At 34.6% G+C, this 16169-nt stretch overlaps 1 protein-coding gene and 1 long non-coding RNA gene across 8 annotated transcripts; both read left to right on the top strand.

The window, feature by feature from the left end:
- Nucleotides 1-7783: 7783 nt before the first annotated feature.
- On the top strand, nt 7784-10896 carry LOC113293754. Its single transcript, XR_003332531.1, has 4 exons — nt 7784-8026; nt 9117-9625; nt 10425-10538; nt 10711-10896. It is a non-coding gene; the product is annotated as an uncharacterized LOC113293754 (long non-coding RNA).
- A 2159-nt stretch (nt 10897-13055) lies between these two features.
- LOC113293752 lies at nt 13056-15903 on the top strand. Of its 7 annotated transcripts, none has more exons than XM_026542285.1 (8): nt 13056-13238; nt 13362-13461; nt 13561-13600; nt 13705-13831; nt 14383-14442; nt 15277-15361; nt 15452-15491; nt 15651-15896. In XM_026542285.1, exons 5-8 carry the CDS (start codon nt 14386-14388, stop codon nt 15766-15768), a joined length of 300 nt encoding a protein of 99 aa, XP_026398070.1. In that variant the 5' UTR covers nt 13056-13238; nt 13362-13461; nt 13561-13600; nt 13705-13831; nt 14383-14385; the 3' UTR covers nt 15769-15896. The 7 variants fall into 7 exon arrangements, 6 of the variants coding, with proteins under 6 accessions (XP_026398070.1, XP_026398068.1, XP_026398069.1 ...); XM_026542283.1 differs by having other exon boundaries at nt 15277-15367; XR_003332530.1 differs by lacking the exons at nt 13056-13238; nt 13362-13461; nt 13561-13600 and adding an exon at nt 14670-14744 and having other exon boundaries at nt 13726-13831; nt 15277-15367; nt 15651-15903.
- Nucleotides 15904-16169: the final 266 nt, after the last annotated feature.

The raw sequence follows: 16169 nt of genomic DNA, 5'->3' as shown, positions 1-16169 counted from the left end.
TAACATCAGCAGAAGGATTAATATTTCTGAAGACAAGATCACATCTGGCTTTCCAGATAAACCAGCATATAGTAGCAAAGGTGGCATTCCAGTTAGTTGTTGGATTGTTTTGAGTAAACCAACTGTTGAACCAATCATGGAAGGACCTGAAGTTGGAGAAGAGTCTATGGATTTCCCCAAATAACTTATCCCAAACATCAGAAGCAGCTGGGAAAGCTAGATGAGCATGAGTTATATCTTCAGTAGCATTCTTGCAAAAGGGAAGATAGGATCAATCTAATGCAAAATACTAGCATTCTTGGGATTAGTAGGGAGAATGCCATGGGCACATTTTCAGATGAATAGATGAATGGCTGGGGAAGTATCCAGATTCCATATTTTCATCCATGGAGCTGTGATAGCGTCAGTGGCATACTTATCAGTCATCTGCTTGTCATACAGGGACTTGATAGAGAATTTTCCTGTGTTGGACAAACTCCAAGTTATAGTGTCCTCATTAGTAGGATTATGATAAGTTTGGTAAATAAGGTGTTGGATATCCTGAGAAAAACAGAGGGCTAAGGTGGCATCATCCCAATCTCCTTGGGTATTGAAAAGTTGATTAACTGTTTTGAGGTTTGGTGGGCAATGGGTTGGTTTTTGAATGATGTTTGTAGCTCGTTGAACCCATCTATCTTCCCAGATATTAATTTTTTTACCATCTCCAATTTTCCAAATGTAATATTGTTGAATGCAAGAGATACCTTCAAAAATGCCCTTCCAAATCCAAGAATCAGTGCTCTTAGGTTTGGTATCCATTCTGAGAACTTCTTGGTTGGGATAGTGAGATGCTTTCATAGTAGAGCTCCAGAGGGAATTTGGTTCTTCAACAAGTCTCCAAGCTATTTTTGAAATCATAGCTATGTTAAAATATTCCATATTTTTGAATCCCAGATCACCCAATTCCTTTGGTTTATTGACAGCATCCCAAGCAATGTAAAATAAACCTTTGGATTTGTCTTGCTCCTTGTTCCAGAAGAAATCCCTTTGAATGTCGTTTAGTTCTTTGTAGGTACCTTTGGATGTTTTTAAACAATTCATTTGGTAAATGCTTGAAGTAGAAGTGACAGTTTGAATCAGAGTGACAGTTTGGAATCAGAGTTCATAAAACAATCATTTCAAAACAACAACGGAAACACAAAGACTACATTTCTTTGTATACAAGGAATTTATAACCACGAGCCGGTTACTTATTTATTTTTGATGTATATTGAAAAATAACTTTTTGGCTTCTAAAAGTTGAAAAATAAAATGTCAATTTGGAGCAACAAAAGTTAACATTTTGTAAATTTGGAGCCAACGGACTCGGTTAAGTTCCTTGACTTTGTAATTAGATGGATGATCTACATCATCCCTAAGGTATATTCATAGATTACTTGTCATCAGAATAAATCTTTCTTAAACCAGTGTTCTTATTTCTTAGTTTATTTAGTGCATGAAGGGACTAGTTTATGTGTCTCGTCCAAGCCCAACGTCAAAACGTAAGTGGGCCACAGTAAACACAAAAATGTTGAGTCAAAATTTTCACTCAAATTCGATGAGATTTTGTTGGAAAAGGAAAAATACTACGAAAGCAAACGATACGAGTAACAAGCTAATAAACAAATTGCATGCTTCATCGACTACATAAACCATACGTGAACTTTGTATAGTTAAGTATTCTTATAAGGCGTCCGTTAACTTTCTCCTAATATGAATATCCTGACACAAAAAAGCTATTGAACGCTACTAAGATAAGATCCCATCAATATCCTTCATCCTAGAATTCTTTTGCATCACTGAATGAGTATAACTTATAGTAGGAATTACCTATAAGTACTATTGTTTAATCCATGAGTATATATATGGAATACTGAAATAAAAGATTTTTAAAAGTATATATACGTTATACTGGAAAATGTTGCTTTTGATTTTGTTATTTTTTTTATGTTTTTCTCTTTTTTCAGAAGTACATATATGGCATACTAAATTTTTTTTTATAGTTCTACAGTTTTTTTTCTTCTAGAAGTACATATATGAAATACTGAAATAAAGAGTTTCAGAAGTACATATATTGCATAATGAAAAATATTGCAGTACATATATGGCATACCGAAGAATATTGTTTTGATTTTCTGATTTATTTTATAGGTTTGTCAAAAAAATTTATTTAATCCAGAAGTACATATATGGAATACTGAAATAAAAGTGTGCATTTTTTTCCCTAGATTCAATATTTGTTTTTGACTTGAAATCGGTTTTAAGATTATGAATGAACAATACATATATGGCATACTGAAAAATACTGCTTTGATTTTGTTATTTTTTATAGTTTTATCTTTTTTTTTTTATTATTATTCAGAAGTATATATGTGGAATACCGAAATATTAAAAGTGTTTCAATTATGCTTTTTCATAGATTCGTTACTTGTTTTTGACATGCAGTTGACTTTTAAATTATGAATCAGTAGTACATATGCGAGATACTGAAAAATACTGTTTTGATTTGGTTTTGGTTTTTATGAAATCGATTTCCGAATGTTATAGCCTAATAAATGTCGAACCTTTTTTTTGCAGGTGGTATTTGTATGGGAAATTAAAGGAGAAATCGGATCGTGGGATAGAAGTCTATTGCATTTTTTATTTTTTTTTATAGTTTTATCACATTTTTTGTATAATCCAGAAGTTCATATATGGAATACTGAAATAAAAGTGTTTCTATTTTGTTGTTCATAGACTCATTACTTGTTTTTGACATGCAGTTGTATTTTAGATTATAAATTAGCAGTACATATATGGAATACTGAGAAATTTGTTCTTTCACACGTACTTAGTAGTAGGGTATAATAGTCATTTTCTTGTTTCAAAAAACTTTGGACCTTAGGATAAGGATAAAATCTTGTTGGACCCTACTATAAATAACTATATGGGCCTAGGACCAAACAAGAAATTTTCCTAACTTATAAGGTTCAGCGTGGGGAATAACTCTGTATTATAACTTATAATACAGAATCAAGGATTTTAGACAATGAAATGTTAGTCTTATAATATGCTTTAGTCATCCCACCGGTGTTCGGCATTATTACAAGCACAAATCATCCTGTAAACTCCGATGTTGTTGCTTATACGTTTACAGTGATGCTCATCTTCGGCTCTCCATACTAACGCGTTCGGATGTTGGATTTGGCAGGCAACATCTCTGGAGCGTGAATAACTGTCAGGAAGGTGCAAGATATGAAACAACTGAATCTCTATCCTTTTGTGAAGTTCTCTTTTTGGGTGACAGTAAGATGACGACAATATATGTTGGTATTATCAATGCACAATGGAACTCAGTAACATCTTTTTGGACGGTATAGTATATGCCGGATAAAGTTTCTATCCGGCAATGTAAACATATGACTTAAAACACTAATGGACGATCAGACTAGGAACTCAGTAACCTGTTTTTGGACTGTAAATATACGATATAAAAAGTATATTAATCGTAATTTAAATTGTTATCTGTAATTCTGTGTCTGTGGCTTGTTCTCTGGTCTCTGAATAGTTTCATTTGGTTACTTACACGTATTGTGTGAAGCCTATGAGTAGACTGAGAGCGGTAAATGAATGCAAAAATTATTGCGAACCAGGGCCATAGCTGTTCTCATTTAGATAGAGGGTATTTCAGTAAACTCATACGTTACTTTATAAATTACCCTAAGCCCTAATAATATTTTGGTGGATTTTGAGTCGAGAGTGAAGGCAAGCACTGTGGGTGAGGCGGCGATGATTGAGGGAAAAATCCACCGACCGGAGTTTTTCTTGCTGTCTCCAAAATCAGATGGTGGGTTCTTCCCTGTACATAGCCCTCGGAACCGGGTATTGGACAGTAGCACTTTCTCCGGTAAGATCGTAAAATAATGGTGGTGTTTGATAATTTTTATTGTCTTAGCCCACATATTGACGTTCTTGTTTTTTGGTTTTTCTGCGCAGGGTCTACATCACTCTAGGTCTAGTCCAGATTCTCTTTGGTTTGAGAAAGGCACCAAAGATAGATTGAAGAATAGAGAAACAGCAATCTTCTTGAGAAGCAGAATACAGAAATTATGAAATGTGTATCACCAGGTCTATCTTCATCTTCGTCTACAGACTCTGGGGAAGCAGAAATACAGAAATAGGTCAGTTGGAGAATGCAATACGATCTTAATCAAAATTGGGGAGGAGACATATTGAATTAGAGATTTTTTAAGTTTCTCACTGTTTCCAATTGGTTTTAGGTAGGAAAAGAATTCATGGCGCGCTTATATCTGATTCGGGTAGTGTTGTGTGTACTTTTACATAGATCAGTTTAGAGTTTACATTTCAATTGTTAGTGAAGATTTCCGTTGTAGACCTTATTCGCCATTGCAAGTATTTTGCTTAGATTTACTTCATCTATAAATGTTGCTAGTGTTAGCCGATAGTTACATTAAATACATATTTTGGTGCTTGATAGAATCTACATCTCAGTGCTATTTACGCTTGATTTGATATTTCCCTGCATATTTTTATTGTTGAATCAGTTCTATTTCCCAATCACTCATGCTATTTACCATGCAACTCAAACATGGACATATGAGAGCCTGTGATGTATGTTTTGAAAGAAATATTGTATGTCTTTAACTGTTTATATTAATTTTACTTAGAATGTGGTATCTACAACATCTAACTCGTCTAACTTGTAAGTGCGCATATCTTAGTTCTGAGGCTCCACCATCCATAACAGGAAATGAACCTTGATGGCTCCCAAATCCAACACACCTAGTTTGTTACTATAACTAGAGGACAAGTTTATCTTAGTTCTTTGTGGTCGTTCCCAGTGCCACCAGTGTTCTCAAGCGTTCACACTCGAAGATAAAGATCTACCATCGAAATTGAAATTCTTAGTTTCTACTGTCTTCTGAAATGCATGTTGTAGCATTTTAGTCCTTTCAGGTTGTGCGTGAAATGCATGTTTAATTAGTCATCTTCATGTATGACTTTTTCATGTTGTTAATTGTGGCTTGTTCAGTTACGATTGCGTCCTAAAATGTATGCTATTTTTAGCATATTCCTGCGAGGTGTATGAATTAAGATTTATGTTACTTTGAGCATACGCCTCAGAGGTGTGAATATTTATACAAAGCACCATCAGCAACCACAATTTTCTCGTATTGATTTTTCCTTCCAAAAGATTAACTTACTTTTAAGACTATGAACAAACATGAAAACTGCAACCTAACCGTGAATTGTTGGCGCAATGCGGAAGTGTGATGGGTTTGTGGAAATGATTTTAGGAAATGAAAGGTTGGTTAATTGGAAAGTGAGGCTTTGATTAATATGAAAATGAAAATATTACAAGAGGCTTGTGTAGCAATTTTGGCTTACACTAGTTGTTTATAAAGAGGAACTTTGACTCTTACTAACTAGCTCTCACTCATAGTAGCTCTCAACTCACTTGAGTTTTTTATGGATTCCAAATGATCTCATCGTCTCCTATTTATAGGTGTTACTAACCGACATATTACCACTACTAGATTTGTCTAGTGACTTCTTCTAGAAAGCTAATCTAACGGACCACTCTAGCTGAGTCTAGAATGTTAAAATTACACGTGACTTTTTTTTTTCATTTACTTCACCGACCATGAAGGATGGCTCTAGAGACAGCATTCTCTAGACCACTACACCAAATCTAGTTTTTTCTAACAATAAGATTCCTAACTAATTTTATTTTGGTAACTCAAACAATCCATTATAAATCTAGTAACTCTTGTAGAGTGTTAGCAACTTAAGTAATAGTTACCATAATTAGGAATTAATTCATAAAAACTAAATAACTATTCAAAGTGTGAGATCACTGGTTATATATGCCTAACAAATTTTTTACTAAATCACTATTATAACTATTCCTACCCAAAATTAGATGTCTACTAAAATCAACCCCATCTTCATAACTATTTATCATTTTTATTCGTAACACACTTGTACGTAGCTAACACCGTGATTTATTTTGAAATTTAGAAAATGCAAAATAAAATTTTAAGATGGGGATTTTAATAAAGTGCCACACTTCCAATTTCATGTTTAAGAAAGTGCCACTGTTTTTTTGAAAATTTATAAAATGCCACACTGTTGACCTTTTCCATCCCGTTTTTTTTGAGAAAACAGTTAACTGCCGTTAATGCCTACGTGGCAGTAAATCACTCATATAAAATGACATTCAAGTCCCTGAATCAGTTAACTAAAAGCGAGTTAACTAGTGACTGAATAGAGAGTTAACTCGCGACTCAGTACCAAGTTGAAACAAACTGAAATCATTGTTGATGTGCAGCATCCCTACGCTGGACACAGTGGAAGCATGAGACTTTCGAGGTGTGGTAGTAAGAGCTACATAGGCTGCATTAGATCGATTTCTTAACAAATACACAATACACAGTTGAAGCAGGACAGTCAATCCCCTGGTTTACCCAAATACTTAACAAAACCCATGTCTTCATTAGATCGATTTCTTTCCTTTTTCTGCTCTAAAGCTCCTCTATGTGGAGTTGTGTCGAGAAGATGGTGTGCAATTAAGAACTTCCCTTTTGTGTATCATCATCTCCTTTTATAGATCAATTTCTTCAACATAGCTACCTGCAAATCTGAATCAAACACATACCCATCAATCCTTGTCTAACACGAACTCTAGGAAACCACTTACTCTCATCCATTCATCACTCCAAATACCCATGGCAGCATCACTATCTTAACTGGTTTCTCGACAGAAACTTGATTCAAAACCCTCACAAACTCGACAAGTTTGCTGCCGAATCCAAATCCAGATAGATTAATCGCCAAAATCGAAGGTAGAAGTACCATATCTCTGTTAGATTCTCGCCGGAAAGACTCGTCCATCACCATAATGAACAGCCGCAGCTTCTCAATGACAATAAAATCGTATAGAATCTTACCCATTCAACTAATTCGTCTCGGCTAGAACCTTCTTGAATCAACCATCAAACCAATTAAATAGAAAGGCAGTTGAATCGAATCATCTCGAATTTATTTCTTTTTATTTATGAATCAAAGTCAAAATAATTAGAAACCCTAATAAAATAAAGTACAAAACTAAAGATATGTAATTGAAAAAGATGGAAACCGAGTTAAACCACATTCTTAAAACCACCTCAATTTACAAACCTAAGTTTACAAACCCCAAAATTTACAACGATTTTAGAAATCATGAATACAAAATTGACAAGAATTAATCATTTGATTGACGAGAAGAACTTGAGAAGAAAGATGTTCGGTGGTGATGACGTTCGAGATGAATAACCAACTGCAGATATGTTGATTTGATTAAAGAAGAAGATTATAGGAAGAACAGTGTAGCTCTTCTCTGTTTATTTAGTATCGATTCAATTGGAAGAGAAAAGAGATGATAAACTATTAGAGATTATGGGGACAAATAAGTAATTGCATCATCAAAAGTTGACCAAGTCAGTTATGAACGACCAGTAATGTGGGCCTTGACAGAATTAATAACGTGAGTGGCATTTTATATATATATTGAAAAAACGGTGGCATTTTTTTAAACCGGAAAATCAGAGTGTGGCATTTTATTAAAATTCCCTTTTAAGATTTTATAAGTCTTTTGTTTGGAACCAACTAATTGGGCTAGATCCCTGAAATAACCTAAACCCGGAACAAAAGTTTGGGAATCCAAAATTTCAGTCCATATATTTTTCCCAGCCACCGTCGACAGAACCAAGGATACCAAACCAAACTCGAACGCAACATAGGGAAATTTTTTTCATCTCCTTCTATTTCAATATCCTTCTGCACTTCAGATTGAAACCCATAGGAAGAGAAGAACCCAGTCAAACTCAAATGATCCTTCTTCGAATTAAACTCCAACTAAAGAAAACCGCATCTCATTCTTATGATTTCTCTCTACTCATCAATTTCAGGGAATTTGAAGAGATGAAGGTGATTTATTTCCGATGAAATTCGTTGGTTATTGTTGCTGGTATGATTTCTCTTCTTCTTCTTTTTTTTCTTCTTCGATTACTCTTATTACAGTTCTTAAAGGGATTTTTAAAATTGGGTTCAAATTGGGGGTTTATGATTGTTGAATCTCTTAGTTCTTTTCTGTTTAAGGTGGTTATGGTTTAAGATGAACGAAATAGGGATGAAACGTGAGATAATTTTGTGAAGATCAGAGAGTAGATGTTTTATACTTCCCTACTGCAATTATGAAATTAAGAAAATAATTTTTGATTCGTGATGGTTTACTCTATCTTTGTTGTCAGTGTAAATCATGATTATTGTATATTGTCTCATGTTGAATTAAAGAAATGGTTTAAAAAGGTTGCAGCAGCATTGGCAACTTTTTTGTGCAGTTTCTACAGGATGCTTATGTTAAGATTTTAGGGTGAATGTGTATTGTGGGAAATAGTTTGTAAGTTGAAGGGCGAAAGCCTCATTGTAACCTCAGTCATTGTAGGAAGTTGTAGATTATATCTGCCTATTCTGGTTTTTGGGTCGACTTCACTTTTTGATATGAATCTTTTAATACATGATCTTGTGCTGATTTAATTATCTGGTCATAGAGCAATTTTTTCCGTAGGTAAACTTATTACTGGTTTTAAGAACTCGTTATCACAATTTGGGATTTTGAGCAGGATTTGTATTGTTGTCTTATAAGTGTGGAGCTTTGAGTTTAATGCTATTGTTTTCTAAAATGATGCAGTGCATTGGGATGTAATTTCATGATCTTATTTGTTTGTGTCTGTATGCCCACAACGTTGCTTGCATGATCCATGATTTCCACTTTTGATATTTCATGCCCAAAAGACTAACCTACTCTGATAAGCAGAGCGTCCTTTAAAGTTAGCTATATTGTGGTAAATTTCTTTTCATCTGACGAACAGAATGTGGAAATGGGTTTTGACCCTCTAAAGACCCTGTAAACAGGACTATCATTTGGCACATGTGTTTAATAGATATGCATTAAATGTATGAGTAATTTTTACCAGATATTTGATTTTGGTTTATTTTTCCTGTGCTTATTTGATATAATACAAGACATTTCATTCTAAGTGTTATTTCTTTTATAGGGAAAAGCTTCAACTCAGCAAAATGTCTTTTGTGCATTGGCTTGGAGTTGGTCTTCAATATCACTTCAGTCGAGCAGAGATGCTATTGAATCTCAAGATCCGAAACGAGCCGTGCAAACCTGGCGCCCACTTCATCACACTTGAAAAGATCAATGGTGAGGAGGAGAAGCTCTATAAAGAAATTAAGGTAATCATATATGATGACCATCTTTGACTGCTGTACATGTACCCTACAATGTTGTTAACCAAATGCAGTCGAATCCCTTCTACGCATATGAAGCCATCTCACTTGTATACTCGAACTGATCTCAAGCTCATCAGAAACAGTGTTCACTAAGAGGTTAGTTGTTATTCTCCTGGGTGAATGTGTAATCTATAACAGATCTGCTGAGAGTGGTAAGGATGCTTTTATGGTAGTTGATGTCATCAGCCAGAAGATTGGTCTTTACTGCATACTTCCTAAAATTTGAAGTGATACAGAAGAGGTTTCCTTCGATTTATCGAACAAGGTATGTTTTGGTTTAAAAGATTTATCTTCAATTTCATTTTTCCCATTGCACTCTTCGTAAAGATTCTTTAGTCCTATCCTTTTACTGTACCTATTGTCCCATTGGCAATCGTAAAGTAAATGTTGCCGAACTGCCATAGACACCCAAACCTCTGTGTACATGTGCCCATTTTTATTTTTATTTTGCCTTGCAGGAGTCCGTCCAGTTTATAGAAAATCTTGCATGCCTGTACAGTTTTCTGTAACACCAAACAACTGTGACTTCTTGACTAATACATGAGCAATATTTAGTGTATGCTGAATCCACATTGTTTTGTTATGTTTAATCAACTGAGGAGAGTGGATTACGGAAGTTAAACTTGCAAACTACTATTTACTTTATACTGATGATTTCCCATTTGTCGTCAGTCCCGGTCCTAGTTCTAGATCAAGTTTAATTAAACATTTTGTTGTTTGGTGCTGCTGTTGCTGGTGAAACTCTTGATGTCAGTTGGAGTAACATTTTATCTTCCTCCACATTGCAACTGATAATGATGATGAAATACAACCTTTTCCCCTGTTTTTTCTTCTGTTTCTAGAGAGAAAGAGGAAATGGGGTTTTTATTGATAGACCGAGAGAATGTTGTTCAGTCAGTCATGGGTATTGGAGCTTGATATGATTATGTTAGAATATTCTCTAGTTTATACTAAAATCTTGGCTTGGTTCTTTGTCTTGTTCTTGTTTTAGTAGTTACATGTTCAGGTTTTTATGTACATTTGCTATTTATATGTAGAATTTTTCAATTTGGTTGTATTGGTAGGAGGATTTCAAACAAAGAGGAGCAACTCATGGAATTTGCTGAGGGAAGTGATAGGAGTTTGCAGAAAGTGATGGACCTAATGGAAGTGGTGGTGGCATTATGGACTAACCAGGGGTCTGTATTCAGTTTTCTTCGGGTTTATATTTAAAACTTGCAGACTAGTATTTGTTTTATGTTGATGTTGGTTCAATAAGCGCAATATTGTTCTAAGTGACTTTTATAGAGCAATAAAAGAAAATATGTTAATTGTTCAAGATTTTAACTAGCTGTCATTGTTTATTTGCAGTAAGTTAGAGGAAAGCTAAAGCTGCTGGTAAATAAATTTGTACTTGAAATGAAGGATACATGATTTTGTAAAACAAATTTTTTAAACAAATTTATGGATGCCAAAGAAAAGATTGTACCTTGATCAATAGTATTGTGAACCTCATTCGTTATAATTAGTGAAAAGGAAATACATCTTCGGCTGATCACTAATGTAAGACTCTCATTCGTTATAATTTTATTATCGAAAATTTAACCAATATTATTTACCGGTATAATCCTCAATTTGTCATAAGTTAAAATTATAATCTTTAGAACGAATGTTCATTCTTGATCAAATATCAGAATTTCATTCGTAACAACGAAGTATCCGAAGCGTATAAAAAAATCGGATCCGAGTCTACCGATAAGGACCTCGAAATCTGCTGATTTTGTACACTTACTTTTATTTCTTCGGTCTCGTGTTATAGATGGATTCCCGATTATAATTTAGACCGACCTTGTTATGCGAAACCTACTATTTGATTCAGACAAGTGCATTATAATATCTTTCAAGACACAAGTTTGTGTGTTGTTGTCCAACGAAATACCCAAAGCTTATAAGAAAATTAGATCCGAGTCACTGAAACAGATGAGAACTCGAGATCTGCCGATTTTGTGCACTTACTTTTATTTCTCCGGTCTCGTGTTAAAAATGGATTCCCGATTATAATTTAGACCGACCTTGTTATGCGAAACCAACTATTTGGTTTAGACAAGTGCATCTCAATCTGATAATGTCTTCAAGACACAAGTTTGTGTGTTGTTATCCAAACAAAATATCCGAAGCTTATAAGAAAACCGGACCAGTGTTTCAAAATCTGCCAATTTTGTACACTTACTTCTATTTCCTCAATCTCGTTTTAAAATGAATTCCCGAATGGAAATTAGATTAACCTTGTTATCTTAAACCTACTATTTGGTTTAGACGAGTGCATCTAAATCTGATAACGTCCTTAAGACATAAATTTGTCTTGTGAGCCAACAAAATATCCGAAGTTTATATCAAAATCGGATCCGTGTCTTATAAATTGATAAGTGACTCGAAACCTGATCTTAGAAATTGTGACTAATTTTGAACCTTCGATTGTGCGATCTGCATGAAGAAAATAACTTCATTTTTAACCCTCCGTTTCCACTACACCAAATCTAGGTTTTTCTAACACTGTCTGAAACTCGTGCTTTATTTTTTACCATGATAATTATCAAAGTTATAGGTCACAATTAAAATAGTTGGACGAATGTTCAATTCCTAAAGTCGAGTCATTTGTATAAATTAATTTTCGGAACTCAATTTTTTCTATTTACCAGGATAATCCACATTATTTCACAAATCCATTTCGTTAATTAAGATTCATCCTCCTATACATTATTTGGATTTTTTCCTAGGACGAAGGTTGATATTTGTTTACATTTCTTTCGTCGTTATACCGAATTTGAAGATCGAGTCGACACTGAGCTTGATATTTATTGATTTCGGTGATGTATCATGCTAAGTTTGAAGTTGGAACCCTCCTGGAGCTTCTTGGTTCATCGTTTGTTTGTCGTTATACCAAATCTGAAGTTCGAATCCACACTGAGCTTCATATTTATCGATTTCGATGATGTATCCTACTAAGTTTGAAGTCAGAACCCTCCCAAAGCTTCGTGGTTCATAGTTTGTTTGCCGTTATACCACATTTGAAGTTTGAATCGACACTGAGCTTCATATTTATAGATTTCGATGATGTATCGTGCTAAGTTTGAATTCGGAACCCTCATGGAGTTTCTTGTTCATAGTTTGTTTGTCGTTATACCACATTTGAAGTTCGAATCGACACCGAGCTTCATATTTATCGATTTCGATGATGTATCATACACTAAAGCTACTTTATGAAATGTATGACTAGTCGAAATTACTTCATGACCTATGTGACTCGTCTAAATTCCAACCAGAAGCACAAAGACAAAACACAAAAGCACAAAGAAAACACACTTCCCCTAATGCAACTGCAATGATCGATTTCATTTTTCTTTCTTTTGATTCATTCTTATATATTCTTCGGATTTATGTATAGTCGAAGGTCGATAACAATATCCAAATTTATTTTGATTTATATGTATTCTATAGATTTTTGCCTTGACGAAGGTTGAGAAGAAACACACTTTGTCTTGAAAAGAAACACACTTTCTCAATCTGTATGGATATCCAGAACCAGTTTTCCACCGTCATATATCTCCAAAATCCGTATGAAAATTCATCACCACCGTCCAAAATATTTTATACAAAAGCCTAAAGGTGATTTCTCATCTCACTTCCCCCTTTCTCTTCTTTCTTTTCTCTTTCTCCGTATGTTCTCCTCTCTAACTCTGCCTCTACTCCAAAACCCTCTCTTCGTAACAAAATTTCCAAATCGAAGTCTAATTAACATGAACTACAAGTATGTAAAGCAGTGATGACATACATGGCATTGGATATGAACTTTGGGCGTTATTAAGAACTTAAACTCACCGATTGAAGAAAAATCTAGGGTTTGTGTGATCTTCTCTTAAATCTGTATAGGTTAACCTGTTCTTTCGTAGTTTATTTTGTTTTTTCCCTGGTTGATAACGATTATTTCATGATTTTGAACTGTTTGAGCGTGTATTATGCAGATTTCACCATGTAAAGGGCCTAAAGATGGGTTTCCATTTTAGTTTATTTCTAATTCCTCAACAACTCAAAGCATCGCCTTCAAGGAATTGGTATTTTCTGGTAACTTTTTTACCATTAGCATCAGTGGTCTTAACTTTTCTCGTAGCTAATTAGAATTATAGGGTTTCTGGTGTTAATTTCTTTTGTTGAATGATGCAGATGTTCTCTTGTGGGGAATTTGGGGGAAAATTTCTTGTGGGTGAGGAAGATGATTCTTAAGATTATTATAATTCAGACTTGTTTCTGGTTTCTCTAGATTTTGAGTAAAGTCTTTAAATATTATATCATCTTTTTATGCATAAGGGTATCAATTGATGGCCGGTGTAGTTGAACAAAGGATTCTACATCCCATGCAACACCAACACAAGCTTTTACTTTGTGCTTTGCACTTTGTTGTTCGTACCGGCAGCACCTTTGCGGGATCATTATTGTAAGGATCCTTAATGTTGACTCTCATCATGACTTGGCAGACCATGCCCAGTTTCTCAAAATGCTTGTAACTTGTTTATGTATGTGGGCGGACTATGCACGCCTGATTGGAATTCAAAAAGGGTAGGGGTAGAGAAAAAGGGTAGGATCCTAAAAATAACTACTGATTATAGAGCGTTCTTATCCTGGATTTGATTTATTTGTGACCATCACTTTTGTTGTTTCATTTTTATATAGTGAGAGAAATGATGATATTCATTTGGATCACAGTACCAATAGGCTAAGTGGCATGACCATTATCCCATCATTTAATATTAACTTAGAACTTGATGTACTCTCACTTTCGAAATTTGGTTCCTACCTCGAGACTGTAAGTAATTGATGGTGTATGCTATAACAAGTGGTAAAATTACTGACTACATTGGCCGAAAAGGGGCAAGTTAATGAACAAATGAAGTTATTCTGAGACACAATGTATTTTTGGGTTTTGACTAATTGTAATTTTTTCTTTCATAATTTACTTCTGGTTTCTTAACTTCTTGAGTTGAACAGGTAATGTTGGTGTCAGCTGTTTCTGGCATTGGAGGATGGTTTGCTATCTACATCTCTAAGGTTTTTATATCATCTCAAGTCAGTGTTATATGATTTTTATTTATCACAGGGAGTTGTGTCACTTGGAATTGGAAGGGTGTGCTCAGGTTATGGCTTGGGACTTCTCTCTTTTGTGATGCGTTATTGTCATGGATAGTTGGGTTATGTCACTGTAGTCTTTTAGTTTTAGCCCATTAATCTGTGATGAAGTAGTGCCATGAATGATAAGAACTTAATTTTTAAATTAGGTTGGTGTTGGTTGGTATTGTTTCAACATTTTGGAGGAATAAATGGCGTCTCGTTCCACATATTCGTGTTTGCAGGTAAATCCATTTAGTCCAGCTATTTCTAATAAACCAGAATGTCCATAATACGTTCACCTGTTGGGTATAATCCAGTTTCTTCTGTGTGATTTTCCATTGTTATATGTATTTGCAAAATTATCTTGAGGATAATATACATACGCTGGTTAGCCAGTCAACTGAAGATTATAGAAACTTTCGTGCTTGTTATTAGTCAGCATAATCTGTCGGTATGAAGTAGAGTTTTGGTGCCTTTTTTGTTATTTTGCATTTTATAGAGATTTCTGAAGTCAATACTGAATAATGAGATTGTATGTGGTTATGCATTTACCAAGATGAGATAGCTTTACAATACCAGCATTCTTTAGTTTTCTTGCCGGTACTGTATTTTGGATATTTTAGCTTTACAATGTGTTGCACTAATATACATGCTTAAGGTTTTTGGCCTCTTTGAGTTGTGTTCAAGTGATGTTTAATGAATCTCATGCTGTGGAATGTCTCTTTCTAACACATGTCATTGTCTAACTTAACACCCACCTCTTATTATGTGCAGGATTTACTTTTGCCTGTCATCCTAGCTGTTGTAACGACATTTGTTGATGGAACTGTAGTAAAGTGTATCCTGGTGAAACATATAAGTGCGGGTCTGCATATAACACTCTCTTGATTGTTTCGAGTTTATTTTATATTTCGTTTCTTCATTAATAGTCATTGTTTGATTTTTGCAGGCAGAAATGGAGCTGCTCCAGCAGTTATGAGCCTAAAGAGGTATGTTGTGTCATTTAAAAATATCGAGACTGGTAGTGTTTGATGGTTATGGCCTTAAGTTTTAACATCCACACCTATCAAGACCAGCATTGTTCTTGTTAAATGGTTTTGCTGAATGTCATGTGCGCAAGTTAACCAACTGTTTGTTTTTTGTTACAGGTTATTCTGCAAGTTATGGGGAAGCAACAAGAACACCAACATCCTGCCAACAACAATTCAGTACCATAAGGAGTTTGTGCAGGAACGAAAACTTCTTGAGTATCTATTGTTGCTTTAATTTTGAGGAGCAAGCACTTTTTTTTTTGAACAACTAAAAGCCTGTAATTTGTGCATAGCTTCTTCAATGTAATCTCTGGCGCTCCTTGTATACGATTATGTTTACATAATAATAAGTTATATATTTTTCCAGTGTTCAATCATTTTATTTAGTGACTTCTATTATTGATGAATGGGTTGTCGGAAATGTTTCAGTTGACCGGAAACTTTTAGGTGTCGGTCACCTGAAACTGCCAAGTTGCCGGTTCAGGTCATCTGAAGGTGTTTTGCAACGGAAAATATAGTGTTGCAACTGTGAAACCAAAAGACACATGTCCGTTGTTTAGTGGTCATTTAAATAATTATAGAAACAGTTAGTAAAGATTATAACACAATTTCTACATTAGAAAGTAAATATAAAGT

This window comes from Papaver somniferum, chromosome 7 (genome assembly GCF_003573695.1).
Source record: "Papaver somniferum cultivar HN1 chromosome 7, ASM357369v1, whole genome shotgun sequence".
Lineage (NCBI taxonomy): Eukaryota > Viridiplantae > Streptophyta > Magnoliopsida > Ranunculales > Papaveraceae > Papaver > Papaver somniferum.
The sequence above is the reverse complement of the archived record's forward strand: the minus strand, read 5'-3'. Positions and strand labels throughout refer to the sequence as shown.

Coding starts and splice junctions, on each gene's coding strand:
- LOC113293752 (XM_026542283.1), top strand. CDS start 14,386: ATGTTGGTGTCAGCTGTTTCTGGCATTGGAGGATGGTTTGCTATCTAC. Junction 15,368..15,451: donor GGTGAAACATATAAGTGCGG/GTCTGCATATAA, acceptor TGATTTTTGCAG/GCAGAAATGGAGCTGCTCCA. Junction 15,492..15,650: donor GCAGTTATGAGCCTAAAGAG/GTATGTTGTGTC, acceptor TTTTTGTTACAG/GTTATTCTGCAAGTTATGGG.